General features: G+C 33.2%; 2 protein-coding genes across 14 annotated transcripts in view; one reads left to right on the forward strand and one right to left on the reverse strand.

Annotated features, from left to right (window-relative positions):
• Positions 1-22,820, reverse strand: part of LOC134242872 (serine/threonine-protein kinase SBK1-like) — a 444,928-nt gene that overhangs the window by 128,860 nt on the left and 293,248 nt on the right. The window lies entirely within an intron of this gene.
• LOC134242859 (paired box protein Pax-2-like) overlaps positions 1-22,820 on the forward strand; it is a 55,590-nt gene that overhangs the window by 18,775 nt on the left and 13,995 nt on the right. For 7 of the 13 annotated variants that reach the window (XM_062725002.1, XM_062725004.1, XM_062725003.1 and 4 more), the window contains 4 exons: positions 2,693-2,719; positions 14,021-14,186; positions 17,063-17,260; positions 20,300-20,520. In XM_062725002.1, the coding sequence (XP_062580986.1) occupies positions 2,693-2,719; positions 14,021-14,186; positions 17,063-17,260; positions 20,300-20,520 (612 nt within the window). Of the gene's footprint in view, positions 1-2,692; positions 2,720-5,780; positions 6,111-10,349; positions 10,578-12,625; positions 12,863-13,332; positions 13,919-14,020; positions 14,187-17,062; positions 17,261-20,299; positions 20,521-22,820 lie in introns of those variants that run through there. The other 6 variants (XM_062725007.1, XM_062725014.1, XM_062725013.1 and 3 more) reach the window with 6 other exon arrangements.

The raw sequence follows: 22,820 nt of genomic DNA on the forward strand, positions 1-22,820 counted from the left end.
GATTTTTTGTCAGAATTCGTAAGGAACACAACTGGGATATCCTCACACGAAATGCAATTATGAATAGATATATTCAGATATAATTTTCTTGCTTTTGTTCGATTTATTAAGAAGTGATAATGAATACGATATCCATAGGTATTTTCCCCCTGAATTGGAGTGTTATGTGAAAGATAAAAATGAACCGTGTTGTGTTGTGAGAGATATTCTGAACCCGTGGAATAATCGGCTTATTACCTCCCTTATCCCAGCTCAAATACTCGGTCATTTTTCGAGTTCGGCTGGCATTGAAACAGCGTTGCCCCATATGGAGAATTTATATAGTCTTCGGCATTTGTGAGAATTAAAACAGCTTTTGAAAATTGAAGTACGGATTATGAACCCCGTGTCACAAAAAAGGAAAGGGAAAAAATATAATACTGGAATTATTTTTGACACGATTTAATTTCTACCTGTCATTTGATAATTAGAAACGAAGGTGGTGTTTGTCGCTTAATCTTTTTTTCAATGGAACAAATTAATGAATTAGGAAATGTATATACCCCGGTATATACTGTATAAGGTTTTCTTTGAAAAGTAAAAAAAATATTTAAAATGACTTCAACCCTAATCTTTGACAAATAATTACTTTGTGAAAAATATCACTTAAGAGAAACATGTATGAGATTTGTTTACTTAAAAAAAAGGGTTTGGGGGTTAAAAATAATGCTGTGTCTCCGAAGCCATTTTTAGTCCATTTGATTAGAATACAGCTTCAGGTTTTTGACATTTATGTTTAAGCTAGAGACCACCGGCAAGTCTCCATAATGTATCTATTCATCACGTTCAGGTCTGTTTTATGATGGTTTGTGGATCGCAGGAGAGGGTCATAGAAAATATGACAAATCAACCCTTTATGTCTATCGCTTTTTTTCTTCAAAATACGACCAAAAAGCTTTTTAGTTTCAAATTAATATGTTTTGAGCTCATCTTGACCATTTTTGATTCAGTTGGCTTTTATTAACGGTATTTTTATTTTTAATTTCGATAATTGAATTTCTTTTTCTCTCTTTGATATTTTTATTGAAAGCAAAAAATATAACAACGCAATTTTAACCTAAACAAATAAATAAACAAATCCAAATGAAAACATAAATGTGAAAAAAATCACATAACAAACAAACACATTCATTTTCTTCATATTTATTCAAGACAGCTGCTAGATCTACGAAATTGAGAAATTCGAGGAAAAATTTTTATTTTGATGCATTTCCTACTGGCCAAAATAATGACCTATGGTACATAGATCTTTGAGAAAAGAATAGAAAAATATTGTGATTAGATTCATCACGTTTGATAGATGTTTGAAACCACTTTTTTTGCACAATAATTTCCTTGGTATTGCAATACCATCAGTAATGTACTGACACTTTAAGGTGATAAATGAGGCTTTCCTCTGACGAGTTTGTTGAGAGTTTGTTGACCAAGATAAAACAGAACTTGATGAATTCTTGTGTCGAAATTGACGAATGTTTTGCCACATGTTTGGTCATTTCAAAATTTTTATCAAAGGTGGGCCCCGAAAATAAAAACATGAAAAACACATTTTTATCACAAAATCAATCTAAATCTTTGAACCATTGTATTTTTTATTATAACGATATTTTAAATTCAATTTTCAATAGCAAACAAAAATGACTTCATTCCAAGAGAAATAATTTCATTATTAAATTCCATACACGGCGCGGTTAGGTGAATGTCAAAGTAGGTTAGTTAAGAAAAAATTAGCAGTTTACTAAGCGCAAACCTATGGTTAGCGCTTCGGTAATTTTTTTCCCATGGTCTGTAATATAAACCTCGGCACGGCCATTGAAGACCTTATTTCTTCGTGTATATTTCATTCATTCGTTCTGACACAATGGAAGTTAATGACACATAACGGGGATTATCTAATAATTATTATAACGTTTCAGACGACACTTGTTAGGGTTTTTTCACTTGAGTAACGGAGTGTTTCGGCCAAAACGCCCCCTTTTTTCATGCATGCTGTCTCCTTTAGACTCTCATTGTAATATTAGGAATTCCTCATTGATATTTAATAAAAGTTGAACTCAAACTTTAAAAAAAATATAGAAATTTAAAATTCTGGGGTTATTCGAAATTTTAAACCTCGATTGGTGTAATTAATGTATCTGATTTGAAAGAATTAAAAAAAAAAATGCATTAATTTAATGCACACCAGATATTGTCTCTTTTGATTAGTTAACTGGCAACAAAAATATACGTCAGTTCATTTAGACCTCTCCTGTTATTGATTTAACATTGTTTATGTTTTGTTTGTTGGTATTTGATATGTATTTGTCAGACATATTGAAGATCTTCACTCATTGATTGGTTATGAACATCGCATTAGTAAACAAACCCAAGTTATTATTATTTCATCAATATTCACAGTCTCACTAGGGGGCGTAGTGGTGGGCGGAGTTCTGCATAATCAGGAGTCGCGGTTAAAAGACTTAGCTCCGCCCACCACCAGATCTGAGAAACGATGTGCAACTCTTACATTACATGCTTGAATTAAATGAAATATTTCATGTTGACGATTGATATCGTCCTAGTTTCTTTAAATATTATGATTAATTATTTTGTTAATTGTTTTGATTTTAATATTTCATAAATTAAATATTAATAAAATCTATGTTTCTATCTTCAGAGGAATTTGACCAGTTCAGCGGAAATGGTATGTGAAAAAATGTTTTTGATGACCTCTAACCCCCTATTCCCAACATTCTGAAACTAAATTAACCCAGATGCATGTTTGGATAATAGAAAAACTAATTATTTTAGGTGAATGGACTTTATCAAAGACCTGAAATTACACGTACAGCATTTAAATTATTCTATAAAAATTGGGACAATATCAGAAATAAATCCTTTACGAAATTTTCTGAAAGTGAAATTGCAAACCACATATAAGAAGAATTTTTTCTTTATGCAAAGTATAGGTGTAATTGATGAGAAAGTGTGAAATAAATAATATTTATGACAAAGTGAAGAGTTCACCTAAAGTTAACTAAATTCTGAGTGTCATTTTGATGCTTTTATAACGACTGGCCACACAAAATTCGGACATGAACGCAAAACATCACGTTTAAAACGAAAAGCTGTGGCTGTCATATTTCCATTTACGAATAACAAATAAGTGGGAGCTCGTTTGGTTTTTCTGTCTATTAATTCAAGGCCCATGGGCTTTGAAGATAAAGTCTCCAATTTTTCTTTACCTGTATTAAACGCACCTTCGCTAGACCAAAAAATTTCATAATATTTAACAAATATAATTTCATGTATATACTCTTTGCAAAACAAATATATTAAGGAAAATTGAAGTATTTTATAAGAAAATTAATTGCCATCATGATTGATTAAATAAAGTGTCCAATGAAAATAGAGAAATTGTCTTTAAAACATTTACATATTTCGATATGTAAATTAGACAATTTTGACTTTTTTCTGTGATCTGTATCCAGGGAGCAGATTGGTTACCATAGCGTCAGTTGCAAAGCTGCAAAATAACGTAATTAGGGAAGTCGTTCGTGCGCTTGGTTACACCTTCGTGTTTGACATGTTGGAAATCGGTACCTAATTTGACTGGTTCCTAATTTGACTGGTTTTGACCTATCCGCTGAAAGCTAGTTATCAAAATCGTTGTCGTAGAATGGAGTCTTCGTTTTCCCCATTACTGTATTTAATGAAATCCCCAAGAACAATAGAAAAACGAGCTTTATAAACTGCCCTGCGTTGTCCGGGATTTTACTTACGCGTCATTTACCTAGAAAATGGCAATGCTAACACACTTTTGTGGGATAAAGATGGGACAAAATTTATGATGAATAATGACTTGTCCATCCATCTTGGAAAAAGACCCCATCGTGCGGTCTGGTTCAAAAGAACTAGAAGAGATGGATAACATAAGATCAACTGATAATCCATTTTGTTCAAGCATTGTTTGTATATTTGATGTTTTAGATCCCATAAAACCAAGCCCATTCTTCCCCCATACTCTTTTTACAAAGGCTTGTTTGAACTATTGGGTGCAAAGATTAAAAACAACTTCGTACTTCTTCCTTATAACATAATGTCTTCAATTTTCCAACTTTTTCACTTGAAAATCTTTTCCTTAATAAAATATGATTTGCAAGACATTAACTATTCACGGGGGATACGATAAAAGCCCTGAAGTCTTTGAAATCTGATCCACACAATAATTTTATAAGTTGTTATAAATCTTAAAATTTAAATGTTGAACCAGTTGAAAGTGACATTAAAATTATGAAATATACATAATAAAGGGTAATATTCACAACGGAGGCGGGTATTATGCATTTATATGCCATGTCACAACGACTTTCCCCTGCGAAGGAGTTAAGGAAACATTAAAAGAAAGAGATATTAAAAAGTCATTCCACAAAATTCATTTCTCCCACTAGACCAAAATTTTGAGAGAAAGAGCACCTAATTAATGGTTTTTCAACAGCAATTACCATTTTTATCTTTTAATTGTCCAGCACCTTCAGATAAATTTTTGATGTATTATGTCAATTTCTAGAATTGCCAATGTCAAATGGTAGCTGATAAAGCCAGTTTTATCAAATTCTTAATTGTCGGTCCGGGTACTGGCGAACCCGATAAGAATACCAACGCAACATTCCCACTTGATCCTCCTTGCCTTCGTTCACGCTGGGATGTTCGAAAGCACTTCATCTTTTACCTGAAAACCTGCATCAGTTTCCCACGAAATAATCTTTGCATTTTTAATTTGTCAATCATTTTTGAAATTACCTAAAACTGAAAGGATTTAATATACAGCAAAATTACCCAGGATTTTCGCTTATTATTCTCCTAACCTTGGTATTCAGAATCTCAAGTCCCTTCAGAGCACGTTCATAGAAAACTGTCAGCGACTCCTATTTTCAGAATAAAGAGAAATATTGGCCACATGCAGGACAAGCCCCAATCGGATTACTACTTGCTTAAAAATAATGATTCTATGCATAATTGTTAAGTTGATAGGAAAGTCAAAACTGATGCCTTTGCTTATAGTATTTTTTACTCTTACAAAATATACACAGAAGAGAAAATTTATTCTATATGGAAAAATAACGGGCAGCTAGACTGACCGACCAAGCGTAAGGACTGGACAGGGAAATTAATCTTAAATAGATTTTTCTGTGTACAAACGCGTGACAGAAAGAAAAAGAAACATCTTTTCAGTTGTTGGACTACATAGAAAGTGAAATCTTGCAAAACGATACTTTTCCCAATCTTCTACTTTTTGGCCGCATGCTTTCGATATTTTTTCACGGCAGAAACTGCAGCACACTTGCCGATCAGTCAGGTCATCAGTTGGCATCTGATTTTTTCCCACTCTCTCTTTCTGATGCTTGCCTATCAGAGAAAGGGGAAAAAGAGATTTAGTCCGGTATCAGAGGATTCGTCACGCATTACAATCTGAATAACATTATGTCAATGGGCCTCTCCTCCAGATGATAGGAACGTGTTTATTAATTGCATGACACTTTCGACTTGGAATGAAACTTTTGATGTCTTGCACAAGTGTCTAGATATTTCTTCGCATGCTCCTCCTCTGTATATGGTTGACCCTATGGTGATTTTTCTTCCTCATTACTATATACCTTCTTGGAATTAAAAATGGACAAGGTTTTATCGCAATACACAATCGGTGTATATTTCACGCTGCAATTGATGCTTTGCTATTCTTTGATTGGTGTATTCGCTTGAATGAATAATTTCATCAGCTGAGATACGGAAAAAAAAGGACTAACAAGAAAAAATACGGTCCTGCACAAATTTTGCTTACCCTCTTTTTTTTTACAAACTTTTCAATACTATGGACATGCTCTATTTTGGCGATTCGGTCCCATATTCTTACCAAACTGGATACAAACAAGGGAACTATTGTGATTTTCCGAGCCCCTGTGCATACCCTGGAATGGGGTCAATCCCCAATACGGCCTGCAGGTTCAGTTCCGTCCCTTCTTCCTACGGAACTTACCCGCTGACCCCGGGTGCTTGTGGAGGATTTTTTACTCGAAAGCCTACCCGAATCAAAGGTATCTCCGACTTTACTCTGTTTATGTTGGAATGCAAATTATTTTATATCGATTTCGACTTTAATGTCTAATCGATTTATTTACAAAAAAAAATACATAATTATTTTGTTATTATCAAGCTGACAATGTTAAGTTTTTTAAATTTATAATGTCAAAAAAAAAATTCATCTTCTTTGTATGTCCGTTAAAATTTTATTTCGAAGACACTGTGAAGAAAAAAAAAACTGTACACGATTTTCAGGTAAATTTAATATATTGTCAAATTATAAATCGCCTCCAAAAATGAGAAGCTTTATTATATTAAAAGAAAAGTAAATGATGTTTTATTCCTTTACTTTCTAATTTCAAAAATTATTTTAAAAAGTTTTTTTTTTTAATGGAAAAGCTACTACTTTTAACTTTCTGTGTAGGAATGTGGTAAATTTGATCGATTTTTTCCAAGATATTAAAATATAAAATGGCCTTTTTCGTAGAAAAAAGATTTGTCCCATAATTCAGGTCGATTAAAATCATTGCCTAGGGGTATGGGTCCCCTGATAACTTTGAACTTTTCCCAATTCTTTTGACAGTTGGTCTTTATCAAGATGCTGCAGATGAATTTCTAAATCGTTGTAATGCTTTCTTCTTAAAGTAAATATTTGTATAAAAATTTATTTGATTTTATTCATATTATGTTTTTGCAACCTGAGAGATTACACATGTATTTTTTAAGAGAAAATATTTTTGGATATAGGATTAGAAACAGGCTAGTTAATTCTTTGAAATAAAATTATAACTGTTTTCAACTTTCGTTAAAATGATTTATTTTTCAAGAATATTACTCTGTTTTTGATTTATTAATATTCAAGAAAATGACAAGTTTTGTTTTTTGTTTTTTGGGTTTTTTTTTTGAAAAATATCGATTCTGGAAATACAGCAAAATCATAGAATCATTTGTAATATTTTTTACATCTCGTTATTTTTCATGAAGATCCCTGAATCTTGTTTTCCAAAGAAAAGGTTAAAATTTCTATTATACCCAGAGATCAAATGCAAAAGACAAAATTAGCATGACGCGCCACGACATCAAGAAACTCGGCATCGCCAGCTAAAAAGCAGAAACCAAGTCTACAAGCCTGCATGTTCCGGCTAGCGATGAAAAAACATCGGATACCCTAACCCTTGTCTTCAAACGAATCTTCGGATTCCCTTTGGTTTTTCCTTTTACTTGATTGATTTGACAAATGAGCCCATGGTGTGAAGTCTTGCTTAAGCCGAACGTGGTTTTCTTCTTTAATTGTTTCATCAGCCTTCTTTTTCTTTATGATATGCCAATTTGTTGCCGATAACAGTAATTTGTTAATAGACTGTGAATTTTGCCATTTCCAATTTGGTTTGCTGTCATTGCGGCCTATCTAATCTTCAAACATAAGATAAGAACTCATGACAACACTTCTAAGACTGAAATGTCGGACCCTGCAGAACTCATTGATTTATCATAGGTCCAAGCTAAATTATCTCACATTTCGTGCAATTACAAGAATGATACATATTTATTTCCTTTCATATTATTTTGCAAACAAAATTCGTTATTTTCTTTCATAGGAATAACAGCTACTTTAATATTAAAAAATTTCTATTGGGATAAGAATGTAGAATTTTTGACAATGCATTGAACAGTGTGGCTAGCTTTAGATTTTATTGTTCACTAATATTTTTTAAGCATTTAATTCAAATTAATTTTCAAATAAATGTAGAAAATTTTAGATACATTTAAAGATAGAATCAATCGGTGACAGTCTCTGGCTAATGGTCGGTGCAGGTGTTGGTCTTTTGAAGTTTTTTTCCTTTTTTTTATTTTAGTAAAAGGAAAAAAGAAAATTTAAAAAAGAATCCTTTGGCATGTTATCTTGAATTGCATCAGTTCATTTGTTATATTTGATCATTATTGAGTTGTCGAGAGATGAAAATTGAATAATATGGAAATATTTTTTCTGCATATTGCAATAAATGCAAGGAAGAAATGATGTTTTTAACAAAAAAAACCCATATTGAGGGGAAGTTAATTCTCTCTCTCTCTCTCTCTCTCTCTCTCTCTCTCTCAAGTTAAAAAAATTGTAATTCAATAAGGATTGGGCAACAGGCAAGGCCTATGCACCCTCTTTGTATAATAGGTCAAGATATGTAAATAATAATACCTGTACATGATAATCAATAAAATTATAATGAAAAATAAAGATTCACCGTTCCGTTCAGTGTATGGATAAAACATTGATTAAATCACTTCTCAATAATTATTGGAACTATTTTTATCTGTATAATGAGAAGAGAGAGTGTTAAATTAGATCTAACATTTTAATTAATAATTTGGTTAAACTGATGCAGTTGCATGCCGATGCACTGTCCCTGCAGCGAGGCGAAAAATATCTGATAACACGAACGTGTCTCGGAATTAACTGGAATAAATTGTTAATTAAAGATACACAATGATTAATGTGTATCTCTTAAAAGGAAGATTAAATTCTATAACCTTAAGTAAAATTAGTGATTAAAAATTATCCTCTAGGATCTATCAAATATGTAAACATAAATACTGTGATCAATCGAGTTATTATTATAAGTTAGAATTTACTTTTTTACAGTAAAAAGGGACAAGATATATGTTGCTTATAGTTCTCTTTGGAATTTTTAAAATAAAATCATTAAAAAATAAAGGCTTTGAAATTTTTCTAGAGAAACCCGGATTGTCTTGTGCTTGAAGGATCCCATAAAATATAATACTATGAAAATAACATTAAAATTTGATCATCCTTAAATTAAATCTAAAAAGTAATCCGGATATTACCAAGTTGTCCAAGCTCAATACAAAAATATTGACTAAGAACTAGTATTGGTTCAAAAGTTTCAAAACATGATACAGCATGATCTTTCTATTACGGTGTCATGTTTTGATGTAATCAAGTTTATTTACTTAAGTATGTATTAATTAAATTAAACAATATACATCCCCCATCTTTTGCCAAAATCTATCCCTGCGTCAGAGTTATACTTCCGATTTTCCAGATAAGGGGGTCAAGTCTACGACTAAAACAAAAGGCCAAAATAAAATTACGTGCACCTTGAGACCTGCCGGTGTGACCCTGAGCAGCGGGGCTAAATTAGCAATTTAAATTATAATTAAACTCTGAACATGTCATGTACTTCAAAGACTTTATCTAAAGCTACAAAAGTTCACCAAGAAGTCCCAAGAGACAATTTGCGGCGTAAGCGATGGGTCCATTTTTACGACCCCAGAATTTTTCAGTGCATATGACAATATAAGGATGGGCAGGTGCCCTCAAAAAGATTAACTGTTTTTTTTTTAATATATTTATCATTTTAACCTCTGTTGATGAAGATATGTAGAGTCTTCCTCTGGGGGCTTCAAAGTCTTCAAATCGCTATTTATGTCCTTTTCCCTAATTCCACGGACGTCATTGAAATTGAAGATCTTAGAAAATTTGAAATCGAGAAATGAAATATTAATTTTCTACAAGACGTAGGCCCTAGATGTAAATGATTATTGTGTTTCAGTGATAAGAATGCGATGAAATATTAAATAGGACAACATAAAATGTTGTCAATTGGTTATCGCCTGGGATAATCCTAGATTGTTTTTACCCCTACGTTTTATGGCCTCATGACTTGTTTGAAGATAATTAAAACAATCAAACGCCATTATTTTTATGTGTCGTAACGACATAGCAAGCGTTAATATTAATGATGTTTTCTTCATCCTCATTATAAAAAGGGGGAAAAGATACAAGAGAAAAATGAAAAGAGAATTAATACTGTTTATAAATCTTTAAGTATTCGTTAAAATGATTAGCTTCTTTGCTAAACACCACCTTAACACCGGAAAGAAAAATAAACAAATAAATGGTTGGTAAAAAGGAAAAAAAAAAACATGCTACTTCGCATCTTAACCTTTCTGCTGTCGCTCAAGCATATCCGACAATTGTCAATACCGGTATTTAGATTAGCCATCTTTGCATTTTTCCATGTTTTCCCCTTAGATGGGCAGGTAATTTCACTCAGGTGAGGGCGGTCCAATTCCGAGAGAGGCAGGTCCTTCCATGATCAATCACGCGTGAAGAGAAATATGACACGAATTGTCGGTCCCGTTTCATGATTCTTGCAATTTTTGTTATAAATTTTTGAATAAGAGCTTATACAGATAATGACTTCGACTGTACTTTATTTATTCAAAACTCCATACCTCTTCCGTCGGTTCAATGATACGGATCAGAAAGTTCAACTAGCGACATTTCGGATAAACTTGGACTAAATCCGATTTGACTTCAATTTTTTCCGGACTACATTTGTGATTATCATTTGACTATATCCGAGTAGTAGACGAACCTTAGTGCCCCTTGATTATCATGGATTTGGCTACTGCCTATAGATTTCATAATCCTATGCAATTGGACTATTATCATTCGTGCAAAAGTAAGTTACGGACATTGCAAATATACAACAATAGGGTTATGTCTCCAATAGAAATTTTTCTTGTTCCCTTTTCGCCCTTTTTTTATTTCATTAAATTTCCTTGTTTTCTACAAATGATATTAAATAACATTATTTGGGATGCAGTCTTAATTCAAGGTATCGTTTTTCATGAATTACTCGAATCCAATTCAAGCGCTGAGTGTAGTGGTCACACATAGTAATTTTGTGTATTGAAATGCAGCAATACGGACTAATGCCTTTTTGATAAACACAAAAACCGCTAGAATGGCTTGTCCACGGTACTGTAGCGACGCGGAACAGAGCACTAAACGCGGGCCATCTTCCCTTACATCATGACATTGTCGGAGACTCGTTGAGCGGATCATGGAACATGTATACAAACACGCAGACGGCAGACTTTAGGCCCTTTTGACAATTCATGAAAAATCTAAATGTATTATCAAAATTGAACCGCGCACGCTTCAACGAAATGAATGTGTTCCATCTTCCAAACCTTAGATTCTACAACTAAGCAATGTAACGCAACTCAATTCCTCCTTTGTCCCTAATACACAAAACTAAGTCACTGCAGGGTTTAGAAATATTTTTTTCAAGTGGATGCATAGGGAAGCTTTATTTCCTTATTATTTAAAAAGAAGGAAATTATTTATTTTTTGTCTTAATTTTTCATTACTGGATTTACTGAGGGAAAGTTGTGTCTCATGAATTTATCTTCATCTATAAAAACTTTATTCCAAAAAACCCAGGTATGTAAAAAATAAAATAAAAATTCATCTACGGAATGGAGACGGAATTGATATACATATTTTAGGTCGTGCAACGTTGGGACGAAGAATTCTTTCACACCTTAAGTGATTAAAAGGCTGCCCCTTCGTGGCTATCAAATAGATCAAGTCCCCTTTCTTTTGTGTCTCCATGATGGATATTTGGCCCAAAGCGTTCGCTATCAATCAGCGTCCTTTCCTACGTGTACTGCATTAAGTCTCAAGTCCACAAAATGGCAAATATTGGCTTAAATTCTCCATTTATATCCCCTGTCGCGTCCGGTTTCAAAAGGGACTGACCCTTAATAGTCGCCGTGGTACAAATGCTATAAAATCGTCCAGTTATTTCAAACGAATGGTACATGTTTGTTCTTTTCGATGGCCGAAATAGATGAGACTTAATTTATCAAAATGACTTCGTGCTAAAGTAGACTGTAAACTTGCTATGTATTTTTCCACCATGAATCAGATGAAAAAAGGACTAGGTGCGATAAGAAATCTTGTCGTTTTGAATTGGAGAAAATAATTTTTTTTCGGTTTACAGCAAAGTGTTTAGACGAGGACATTAACTTTGAATTGTCCTGTCCAAATACGGGGAATAAAGAATGGGGTAATAATTACAATTTCAAATCAAGTGTAATATGGCACAATTACATCAATTTATGCTAAGTCGTGTCTTTGATGCAAAATCGGGGAAAATTGATGGTAGTATGAGTCAAATGCTATATTAAATGTTTATCTGTCTTCAAACCCCAACTTTCGATAACTTTGACATTTGAAGCAGAAAGTCATTAGGAATTATCTTTGTTCAACAAGTCCCCCAAATCACTAATTTTTATATTCACACATGTACGTAGCAGGTGTTAGGGGGTAAGAAAAGCTGCAAAAAATGACAACGAATGAAAATTCTCATTGGTTTGCATCTTTCCAAAGTTTAAAATCGGCAAAAAAAATCTACAATTTTGTGGATTAATTCTTTTTTAATCAGTGGAAGGATATATTTTTTGGTCTTGTTCAGTGACGCCAGAAGTGGTTAAGAAATAAAGAGATATTATTGTGGAGCTAAACAAAAGATTTGGTACACCAATAATGCTTGAATTGCATAAAACAAAGTGAAGAAACACGAGATTATAGACATTGTAGGGGTACCCCTGACTACTTGGGTATACAACAGCACTGGTGTCAAGCGATTGGCTTGCTCGCGCGTTTGGTGTCTGAATGGGTCGAAGATATAGACTGTAAGATTGCGCATTGAACCTTACAACCATAACCAAAGTCAAGTTGCAAGAGAAGGGTAGCAATAACCAATTTGGCTTAGGTGAATTACAGGCACCCCTGGGCCTTTAAATCACGCTATAAGTGGTCGAAACTGTGAGGGGTAGCACTCAAGTCCTCTTTTGGGGTATCGGACTCGAACCATGCAGAACACTTGGGCTGGGCCATATGGTCCCCCGACTTTCCCGTATCAACTCCAACCGCGAGCTTATGATGTCTTCGCAGGTAAAAAATATCTGCCTTTGTTTTTATCGTAATTATTGGGCGTTTGATTTTTCTTGGTGTTCATTATTTTAGAGCTGTGTGTCGTGTGATGGGTAATTAGCTGTTCAATTTAATTTTCTTGTCTAATGAATCTTCGATGGTGTGACTAACTTTGAGAGAATGAGAGCAGCGATGGTGTTCAGTGAGCAGCTATGCTCTACATAGTGCAGAATGTATATAGGTAGATATGGGATGTTTTAAGACACACTTTCTATATGGTTAATCATGCTATTCCCTGATTTTTCCATGTTTATTGTTTGCTTTATATTTGGTCCCACGCCTTCTAATCGACTTCTTTCACTCTCTGAAATTTATCTTGTTGTCACCTTGCAGTATATAAAACACACCATGGAATTGCAGATATTTTGATATGTATATATACAAAGTTGTTATTTGTTTTAGAGTGTGTGACTGTCCCTTTCAAAGGTGTCAAACTGTGTCAAATCTTGGTTTTAAAACACATCAATTGGAGGTGATGGAGTAATTATAACTGTTTAAAAGTTCATTAGTCACTGAAAGATGGGCGCTTTCAAGCCTCACTGGCGACAAAGCACGACAATCGAAAATAAAATTGTTGGGGGTAATCAGCGGCGCACTGCATCGGGTTCGGGATGCCTGCCCTAAACTGTTGCTTCTGATCTGCAAGATATTGAACAATGTTGCGATTTTCTATCATAATCCCATTGATTTTGCAGACGTGCATTTCATAAACGGAATATTTTCATTGGTTCTTTTATCACGAATTCATTAGAGTAATAGGTGCCGTTATAAAAAAAAAAGTTGACAACATTGAAGGATTCATGTTTGATAAATGTGATACATAGTTTCTCGTTTTCCAACTTGATGTTACAATTTTCTTCCTGAGGACTAGCTATTTTTTCAACAGAAAAATTGGACATTAACAAAATTATTTTCTCAAAATGTCCATGTACTATATGCCTCATATGGAACATTCTTTTTTTCCCCACCATAAATATAATATGTTCGGGAATATGGATATGGGATGCGGATTTCAAGGTTCATATCATGCAACATGTTACAGATATTTGGTAAAGTACTAAATTTTCTTTTAATTTTAGAAAATATTACATTAATAAATAAATATATTTTATTGAATAGGTCATGGTGGGGTAAATCAGTTAGGAGGGGTATTTGTCAATGGACGTCCCCTGCCCGATGTGGTCCGACAAAGAATTGTGGAACTAGCCCACCAGGGAGTCAGGCCATGCGATATTTCCCGCCAACTCCGGGTCTCTCATGGATGTGTCAGTAAAATACTCGGCAGGTAAGTAATTAATTATTTTAGTTAACAATTTTAATATTTAGAATTTTATTTAAAATTTATTTATCTTTATACATAATTTTTGTAATTTAATAGTTTATTTTTTTATGCTTTAAAATGATTTTAAATAAATCGGAACTACTAGTTGGAATGTTGTCAGGATTTTTAAAAATAATATTTAAACAATTACATCAATTTGTGACAACTTCTTCTTGGGACATTTTAAAAAAGATTTAATTTGTCAACTTGATATAAACATGTTATTGTCAAAATTGAACAAAAGATGATTGTAATAGAGTATCCCAAGTTTCAAGTTAAAGTGGGTGTTCCTTCCAAAAGCACCGAATTTATTGGGTCACTTGATCTTAAACTACGGACCCAAATATTTGTTACTTTTCTGTCGTGGAACTTAGCGATTCAGGGAAAAGATAGTGGTGTTCACTGATAATCGGGAGATAAGGTATAACTAATAAATTAAGAGTCCCCCAACAAAAATAGGCCTTGAGTTAGGAAGGAGGAAAATAAAAGAGATGTGTATTTTTAACCAGTTAGTTACGAGCAAAAGCAACTAATTGGGCGTATGAACACATAACAATCTTCTGTGACATCGAACTTGAACGCCATTCAGAAATAGACATCTTTATGACCATGTGTACCTGAACGCCATGTCAAAGTTAATCTGGCAAAGGGTCATTTAAGATCACTGCTGACCCCCGAAATAAAAACCAACCATTGTGTTGCTTTTTTCTGCAACGGGTGCAAAGATGAAAACCATCCGTAAAGTGTCTTGTCCTTTATGTTCGTTTAACAATGTCATTGATGTTCCGGGGTACAGGAGATCGAATTACCTCGGGTGTATTTAGAGGGATGTCACTTCTTGGGGATACCTCAAAATATTCTTGTTCCTTAATCAATAAACCTTGTCCCCTTACGGAGGGTTAAGTTTCGGGAGGGTGACTTAGCTACCCTGGGAGTTCGTTTAAGGTCTTGATAGGGGATTTGCTTTCGTGCGTGGCGAGGGGAGGTGAACCTGGGTCTGAGCTGATTATTCTTGCTTAATTAACCAACGGATCACCCAACATAAGCCTTATATTCATTTCATGCCGATGTAGGAAAAAAAATCATCTCATTTTTAAATTGAACTCGAGTATCCTAAAGAATCAGTTTATTTTCAATTTGGCATCGGCTTGTTTGGGGAATGACTGCCTAGCTGAAATTAATCGCCTAGATATAATGTATAACTCGTGCAGGTAATTTTTTTTATTAATCCAATGTGTGGTCCAGAATTAATGTAACGTAATATTTCTTTTAATTTCATCATTGATTAATTATATTTTTTAAATGTATTTTGATACTGAATAAGAACGATTTAAATAGTTTTCCCCCCATCAATACGCGTTATATTTTCCCTCTAATTTCTTTTTGATATTATTTTACAAGAAAACAAATACTAGTTGCTTAATTTGACAGTGAATTCCGTCATTTATTAATTAACAATTAACGTGTAGTTTATAAATTTTGACAATATCAGTTAATATGAGGTTCATATTTCTCTCTCCCAATATAAAAATAATAATTCGTCAATTAAACTATTTTTCTTGTTGGGTAATATTGCGAATTTAACAATGGAGTATTCTTCATAACGTCTGCTGAGTAAAGAAATTTTTCAAATTTTGTTGATCAATAAGAGTTATGCTAATTTATAACAACACGCAAAGTAATAAACTTTTGCATCTTAAACATGTTTTTATTTAAAAAAAAAAAAAAAAAAAAAATTAAAACAAGAATATGCTTTAACCGTTCATAAATTCTGTTATAAATAAAGTACTTTAGAGAAAATTTTTCAAATAATTTTTATTTGCATTGTTAAATTTAAAGTGTTATATTGAACACCAAAATATTTATGACACTTTTGATACAAATTTTAAATAACGAGATTGCATTTTCAGTTTAATGTACTACAAATTAAGAAATTTCTTGGTAAATGGCATTCTAATGATTCATTGGATTTCAGATGGTGGGAACTTTTGAAATCGGATATCTGAATTTCAATAAAGAGAATTCTCATTTTCATTTCTGTGGCGCTATCTATGCTTTCATCTAGACGACAAAATGGGAAAATGTGTTTTGAAAAATGAAATTCTAAGCACCCCAGAATCAATAGAGGGCAACATAAATAAAGTATTCATCTTCGTGTCAGGGAGATAGTGAAATGGGGTGTATTAAAAACAACAAATTCTCTATTCCACATCTACTTGAAAGAGCTGATTTGAAGTTGATTGTTCACTTATAAACATCCAAAGTCAAACACGGGGTACAAATTTGCAAGGAAATTTTTAATGCAAATTTTCTTTCTAAAATCTGAAATTATATGTCCTTTTAATAATCTTATTTTTAACATTAACCTTTTTTTAAAATTCCATCTTTTCTTTAATCTTCGTTTTATTCTATGACGTGAAATGCTTTTTACTCCACGTAACTAAAACAAATTAAAAACAGACTTCTAAAACATTTCCCTGAGAAGCCGACTGAACATGTCCATTAAATATACATTTTTCAATTTCTTTTAAAATTTCAAAAGTATATTTCGTGATTTCTTTAAACTTTTAAGAAATGCAAATGTCTTGTCGAGTTGATAAACTTTAAAGTGTAATGTTCAGATTAGACTTGATAGAGCAAAAATGTATGGATATTTATTTTCATAATTCATCCTCTTAAAAAATACCGTGTTCTGATAAAAGTACTAAAAGTTTAACCCCCAGGGAAGGAACGATTTCTGCATACAAATTAAAATTATTTTTATGGTGTAATACTAGTACAAAGCTTATCTTAGATGTAATTCACTATTTTGAAAAAAAAATCTTTTTTTCTTCTTTAAGGTATTATGAGACGGGCTCAATCAAGCCAGGTGTTATTGGCGGATCCAAGCCTAAAGTGGCGACTCCCAAAGTGGTAGACGCTATAACCCGCTACAAACATGAAAATCCTACGATGTTTGCATGGGAAATCCGCGACAGACTTCTAGCTGAAGGTGTCTGCTCGTCCGAAAATGTACCAAGTGTCAGCTCAATCAACAGGTACATACCATACATATTTGAAATTTTGATTTAATTTACAATTGTAAAAAGTAAATGAGAGAGAGAGAGAGAGATGTCTGCCTCTGAATTCAACCAAGAAACAAATGTAAGTTATATTTAGATAATTATTATTTGAGACTTTTCTCATTTTTTCAAGTTGAACTGTGTGCTAATATGCTAACAGTGAGTGCAAGAAACGTGATTGTTGAATTTTTTTTTGGATATTACGAATCTTAAAACCTTTTTTCGAAAAAAAAAATGTTTCACCCTCTGATGAATTCCAGCAATTTTTATTTATCTATAAAATTCATTCGCACGCAGATATCTATATGATTAAAATGTTACCTAGTAAATCAGGGAACTTTTATTACAATGTAATCACAGTGTTTTCCCTTTCCTTCCTTGGACCACTCAACAGCCTCGTTATAAATTAGAGACTGTGCGTACAGAGAATCCAAGAAATCAGACTGACAGCTATAATGATTGCTAGAACATGAAATAATCAAATTTATTATGCATTTTCCTGGAGACCATCTTTAATTGTGTCTGAAGAGGAGATTTATAGAAGTAATTTTGAAAAAACAAAGAGAAACCATAATGCGTTAGAAAGTCTTGTACGAAGAAAATCATCTTGTCATCTAGAAGATCGGAAATATTTCTGCCCAAAAATAAAACTGTTTATTAAACTTCGATAATACAGCATTAACTGTGCGCTGCCATTAATGTTCTGTTAGTCAAACCGGCATTTTATGTGCGGGTGAATTGAAGGGTTATTATTCTCGCCATCATAATAAAAAGGAGACGAAAGCTTCCCTCGGAATTGAACAGCTACTTGTTTGGGCGTTCTAAGAGAAATTTGTCAATTTGTTCGCTTCATCACATTCATATCAAAAAGCTTCGAAATGGCAAATGCTTCAACTCAGTTTGTGCATTATTTTCTACTCATGCGTTCAGTTATTTTATAAATTTTGCTCCAAAATTTACAGAAGGCTCGTTAGAAATGCTTGGCCATCCCAGCTGTTTTGATATTTTACCACGCGCATTTGAACTCTATTAAAACCTTTCGCTTGATAATGGAATTATAAACTCAAAATGTGATTCAGATCATCAACTGAATGTTTCTCAATTAACAAATAATTCATTTTACAATCCATTTATAGCAGGTGAGAGACATTTTAGAGGATTTAGACACTGAGCTGGTCTCCAGAGGAATGATATTTTTTGATCATTTTAGGATTAACTTATCTCTCCTTTAAAGATTATCAAGGCGAACATTTCTGGTGCATTAGGAATTTTATATTCGATATAAAATATTTTAATGTCAAATATTAGTGATCTTACGATAATTTCTCCATCCAAAATCTGATATATCATTAGGCAGTTAATTTTCAGTAAACAACAATGACACCCCCCAAAAAAATGAAAAGAAAGAAAATCTTGGAGGATTTTTTTCTTTGGTTTTATGAAGTCTTCTGTGGTTTATTACCTTCACTATTATAATGCAATTTAAAGGCAAAAGCACATACAAATGTCAACTTTCCCCTCCAAAAAATGATTCCAAAAAAGACCCCCAATAATTTGATTAGGGGTATCAATGTCTGCTACTAATCTAGCATTGTATGCAGTGATGTTTCGGAGGCAGATGTCATTGTTTAAACCGTCAAAGGTTGCCGTGTTCAAACTAAATCTGCAAAAAGATAATGACATAATTGCTGGAAAATTTGAAACTGTTTCGATGGGTATTTGCGTGTTTAATCACAATAAAGATACAGAACTTGCGAACAATCGGAGGTTATGTTTAGTATTGGGTTTTTACGAGGAATCACTGGGTACATGTCTCTATTGCTGGCCCGGGTGTGTTTATGATTCCACCAAAAGGACACTCAGTGCACACGGTAGTTTCTTTTTAGTCATCCATATTGAGCGGTATCAAATGTCACAAAATTTCACAGTCGGATTATTTGGTCTTGATCTTAGCTTGCCTCCCAATTCGTTTATTTTAAAAGATATAGGAACACGTTCAGCATAGAGTTAGCTTTGCAAATATTTTGCTATTTAACTTAACAATTTTTAATGGTTGTTGAAACAAAGAAATTATTTTCACCTTTTTTCTGGGACAATGGCACGGTGCCTATTGCAGTAGATATTTTGAAAAGAAAAGAAAAAAAAACAATGAAAACTTTTCATTAGAGAATTGAACAATTGTAAATTTGAGAACTAAGAAAATTCTTTCAAAGAAAGAAACTGGAAATTTTTTGGCTTCTGTTAGATATAACAACGTGTAAAGAATAATTCAGTGGCATTGCCTTTCCTGAACAAGAGGAGTCCTTGGACATAAAATACTGTCTTATCTATTTAGTCGTATTCTCGAAACAATGACTTTCAATCAAAATTTGATTCTAAAGAAATGTGCATTCGTTCCATGACCCACTCGGGTTTCGTAGATTGGTGAGAATTGACAAGCGTGTGATGTATCTATTGAACTGTTCATCGTTGTATAATTAAAGGTTAAATCTTTCCCTTTCAATTTTATCTTGTTCACTTTTCAAAACGTTTAAAGGCTTTTCAAAAGATTTGCATTAACAATCTAATAAGGAGAGGTAAATAGGGAATCCTATACATGTGTGTTTCTATTGTTTAAGTTAGGAATGTCTTTATCTCAAAAGTAATTGTTCATCCTTTATTTCAATAATACAAAAAATATGAATTTGCAAAAAGAGTCAAAATTAAATGAACACTTAGGTGCTAATGACCCAAGAAACTGGATGAGGGACCAAAAAAATATAGGAAAAATAGCATATGAATCAAAATTTTATTTTACATTTGAGGAAATGAAAATTTCTGTTAATTTGTAAAGAATTTACACCAATCAAATGCTTTCAATCAACTTTGCAAGTACATTACTTGTATTGTCCAAACCTTTACGAACCAATGACTAGATTGTACAATCAAGATTTAATGCTTGCAGAATAGCATTAAGGGACTTAGAGAAAATTTTTCAAACTTAACCATTATAAAATATTCGAATTTGTATTTCAGAATCGTGCGGAATAAAGCAGCAGAGAATGCAAAACACTCCCCAGGTCACAGCAGTCCGTCAATGGACACTGGAAGTCCGCCATTGTCCCATCAGCCATCACCAAATAGTGAAATACAGAGAGCCCCCTATACAATCACGGGAATTCTGGGAATTCCTCAAAGTCAGACCGCTCAAACCATGGTAGATCCCAACGGGAACAAGAGGAAAAGGGATGATCAAGGTACATAATATATAGAAAGTAACCTAGGTACATGTAATCCCTTCTTGGGATTTGGTCTTACCGGTCTGTTTTCTTGCTCAGCTTGCAGTTTGTATTGTTTCATTGGTCTGCACTCGGCAAAGTCTACTTTCTCAGATTTTTAATACAAGACTTCTTCATTTGCTTAAATAGAAAAAAAAAAACTTTTAAAAAGACGTAAATTTTAGAGAAAAAAATTACAACGATCATTCCCATTCCCGAGACTAAAAATCTTATACAATCTTGATGTGTTTTCCCACAATACGACACCCCTACTTCATTTATAACAGTTTAACATTACCAGAAAAAACTTGGAGAATGATAGTAAAAAATATTCATTGTTCTTTTTTCTCAAAGACTGCATATTCGTTACATTTGTGACATGCAATTGCATGAGCATGTCAAGACCCTTTTGTTTTGTTAAATATTTTCTTCCCTGTAGGTATAAAAAATATATCAAAGTTTGATCATTAGCGAATAAAGATTAGTACCAAAAAATTCCCAATCAATCCCCAAAAAATTCTCACATATCAGACTAAGGAATTCTTAGAGTTCTTGCGCAAGCATGGTTCACATTATTTTACTTGATTTGAAGCAGAAAAAGGATGAGAGATGGGTGCATGAGATTGCTTTGTGAAACAAGAAACCCCTTGCATACAGATACCCAGGTTTTATCTAAATGGCCTTCCCAAAGACACGTCATTCAAAAAAATCTCCCAATTTGTCAATGCGGAAACAATTTCTGATATCTTTCTATCAGACTCGAGCAAGATAAACCTTAGACGTTGGTTGAAAATCCATATTGTCCCATGATTACGTTTTTCTCCATCTCTCTCTCTCTCTCTCTCTCTCAGGTGTAGAACGAGTTGGGTATTAATTAATCATCAAAGACCATTACCAGAGCCAGCTCAAACTCAGCAGTGTTTAGGGATAGAGCGTCTCTTTCTCCCTTCTCGCCGTCTACAATATCACAATTTTGTGTATGGTTTCGCGTTAATTGCAAATGCAAAGGTCTTCATAATTAATGAATAACACCAGTTTGCCATTAATTTATCAATATCATTTAATGGGTTAAGTCCGGAGATTTGATTGACCGGTGGTGAAATTCCTTGTTTTTACCGTTGTTTCATTTTTGTTTAAATCGTTAAGGAAATTGAATATTCATTTCTTTTTTCTTCCTGCTTTCTTTAACATTTTCTACTAATAATGCAATGTAATTCAGCACATTGTTAAGGAGGAAAAATGGAATGCATATGTAAAGTAACACATTTATATTTTTCAACGGTTCTACAAGATTTTATCATTTTGAAACATTTTCTGACAGAATAATTTTGTAAATTGTTTCATGCATGTTTACCGATACGATTTGAGGACTTGAGCAGGGTTTAACAGTTGACTTTTGACCAAAAGTCGGGGTTTTTCAAGTAGACCTCTATTGATTCCAAACAGTGGCTGTCTGATTTTGTTCAAGTTTATTGTTGACATTTAAATTCTTGCCCATTATCACACACTAACCTTCTGAAGATTTAGAATATCTGCAAAGCAGGGCGATCAATAGTGACAGAATAAAAATGTTTGGAATATTATACGTGATCAATCTTGGATCTATCTCATCTCACAAAACATATTGGGAATGTCTGAGAATCGCAGAACATCAAAACACGTGTGGTTTGTTGACATACAGACGCAAATCAAATATGAGGTGCGGAAATAAAACAATAAATCTACTTGATTTGTATCTTCATCATTAACTACTGATGTTATATAACGAATATATAGACGAGGCCCTGGTATTTACCATTACTCAAAATCGGCATTATGGCAAGCAAATTGTGAAGATTATTTTGGCTTCTCGGGACGAGATAGAGAATCGGTACCAATATTCCAAATAAAAAGTTTATTATACAGAATAATTTTTAATTTACAATTAAAACAATGAAATCGATTTTTATTTTTTCTTTTAAAATTTAAGAATGTTAAATATAATTTGTAGGGCTACAACATGCATTCTAGAAATATATTTCTGGGGTCCAAACGATAGAAGGCAATTCGAAAGACTCCAGTTTTTAACTCGAATATCAATATAATATGATATGTTAATTGTTCTGCAGGGGGACAACACAATCCGCTGGAAATTAGGCATTATTGTCAGTTATAATATGTTTTCTTCGTGATCGCCCTCAACAAATAACAAAGCCGAGGTCTGCCTCCGTCTTGTAAATGTCCAGTCCGGTCATTAGTCGATCTAATTACAGATAACAAGATCAGGCCTAATAAGAATA

This window comes from Saccostrea cucullata, unplaced genomic scaffold, assembly GCF_032062105.1.
Source record: "Saccostrea cucullata isolate Sc308-1 unplaced genomic scaffold, CSIRO_AGI_Scuc_v1 ctg191, whole genome shotgun sequence".
Taxonomy (NCBI): domain Eukaryota; kingdom Metazoa; phylum Mollusca; class Bivalvia; order Ostreida; family Ostreidae; genus Saccostrea; species Saccostrea cuccullata.